General features: G+C 34.5%; 1 protein-coding gene across 1 annotated transcript in view; it reads left to right on the top strand.

Annotated features, from left to right (window-relative positions):
• Window positions 1-1,965: 1,965 nt before the first annotated feature.
• LOC125026892 overlaps window positions 1,966-2,500 on the top strand; it is a 1,159-nt gene continuing 624 nt past the window's right edge. Inside the window, exons 1-3 of the mRNA XM_047615492.1 lie at window positions 1,966-2,007; window positions 2,097-2,109; window positions 2,357-2,500. The exon at window positions 2,357-2,500 is cut by the window's right edge and continues 128 nt beyond it. Of these exons, the coding sequence (XP_047471448.1) occupies window positions 1,966-2,007; window positions 2,097-2,109; window positions 2,357-2,500 (199 nt within the window). The remainder of the gene's footprint in view (window positions 2,008-2,096; window positions 2,110-2,356) is intronic.

Genomic DNA, 2,500 nt, shown 5'->3' with positions numbered 1-2,500 from the left:
CCAAAGATTGCAGTGGCCCAGCAGATGGATTCAGCTGGCTGCGTGGCCAAGCTTTTGTGCGAGATCGAAGCCATGTCCGCTGACCAGCTGACTCCTTCTATGGCCACCTTCAAGACTGCTTTCGAGAGCAACGAGAATTTCAAGGACTCCCGAGACATGTACAATCTGGCCATGAAATTCGGCTCCACGTTCGGCAAGAAGGACATCAAGGCCTGTAGCACCCTCTTCGAGAAGTGCGTCCTCTCCAGAGATGATCTCTCCTTCATGCTGGATTCCACCTTCTCTTGCTAACTTCTAAGCGACTTTATTTTTTTGTAATATTACAGATAGTTAAAGTCGCAGAGGCCTAACTGTGTGATTGTATGGTGAGACGAGTGTCTGTTCGATGAAAATAACTTCAACATCTAGTTAATTAACTTAAAAGAAAATCTACAATAAAAACAATATAATTATTCAAGTCTTTTTATTGCATTAATCAGTGAGTGACTATTACATGATTCCCTTACACGCACAATAAACCATTCAACAATAATATCTGACTTCAGGCAGGTAGCTTGAATGACAATTGCCCTGCTGGCTATTACAGGAAATATAAAGAATTAATCCAGGGGAAATCCACATCTCAGACAGGTCCTCATTTTGAGTGATAATCTACAAATTATATCAGTATATCTGTATGTAATAAATGCTATGCCATTAATGGGATAGTTTTCAGTGCTTTTTAAAAAAAATGGCAGTAGGGTGTTTACCTTGCCAGAAAATATAATTGGATAAGATGTAGCAATTCTCCTAAAAATTCACACACACACACACACACACATACACACACACACACACACACACATATATATATTTATATATATATATGTATATATATACACACACACACATATATATGTATATGTGTGTACATAAAGAAACTGATGAATAAACAAATATGCTTTTTATATGTATATATACATATATATGTATATATATATATATATATATATATATATATATATATATGTGTGCGTGTGTGTGTGTGTGTGTGAGTGTGTGTATTTATATACACACATACACACACACACAAACAAACATATATATATATATATATAAATATATATAGATAGGTAGATAGATACATATATAGAAATACATACATATATAAATACACATATATGTATATATATATATATATATATATATATATATAAACACACACACATACATATAAATATATATATATATATATATATATATATATATATATATTTACAGTTATATATATAAATAGAAAATATATATAAGTATACATATGTATATATGCGTATATATATGTATGTGTGTATATATATATATATATATATATATATATATTTACACACATGTATATATATATATATATATATATATATATATATCTATGTATATATATGTATGTATTTATATATATATGTATATATATTTATATATACATATATATAAATACATACATATAAATACATATAAACATACACACACATACATATATAGATATGAAAGATGGAATAATGCAATACCACGGGGAGTGTGTGTAAAACCTCGCTATCATTACTCATGTATGAGTAGATAGGTAATGTCTATGGAAGCTAGTTAGCTCCTAGTTGCACACTCCTTTTAGTGGGTCGTGTGGTATGGTTGGTTTAGTACTGGCCCTCCGGTCTCATATCCGGAGTGACCTAGGTTCGAGGCCAGGTCAGGGAGGATTGTTATACACATATATAGATATGTATATATATAAATATATATACATATATACATACATATATATATGTATATATATGTGTATATATGTATATGTATATATATTTACACACATACATTAATTCACATATATACATATGAACACACACACACACAAGGAAGTACCTTTAGCTGCATTCCAACATGATCTTGCGTACAATTTTATTTTTTAAAGATGTAGTGGTCGACAAGCATATAACAATGACTTTTAAGACGTTAAAAAGGCAGCCACAGCAATCTCATGTACCTTTTTCTGTTTAAAAGCACAGACGCCCTTGTGCTTTTAGGCAGTTAGGAAATAAGGTCTAAAGTTGTGTATATCCTGCTTATAGGCCTATCCTGCATGTAAGGATAAGCCCAGTTTCCCCTGCGGGAAGGAATAGGTCCTTCACCCCCCAGAGGGCTTCCGCACAGTATATAAGCCGTGGTCCGCCGTGAACAAGCATCAGACTCTCCCTCTTGCTTCTTGGGAACACACACAGGTAAAGGGCTTCTGAGGGCCGCTTTTGCCTCTCTGCAAAGAAATGTATTTTAGGAACTGAAGGGAAGCTTTATTTTGGCATTATTCTTACGTTAACTGTTCTTCCCACAGCCTCCACTACCATCATGAATTCTCGCGTGTTCGTCGGTCTCCTCCTGTGCAGCCTCTGGGCTTCCTCGGAGTCTTTCTTAATCTTGGGCGCCACCGCCGCAGCCGGAACTGTCGCCGCTACCGCTATCACCGCTTCTGCAGCGG

Source organism: Penaeus chinensis, chromosome 7 (assembly GCF_019202785.1).
Source record: "Penaeus chinensis breed Huanghai No. 1 chromosome 7, ASM1920278v2, whole genome shotgun sequence".
NCBI lineage: Eukaryota > Metazoa > Arthropoda > Malacostraca > Decapoda > Penaeidae > Penaeus > Penaeus chinensis.
This window is presented reverse-complemented; position numbering and strand designations above follow the sequence as displayed.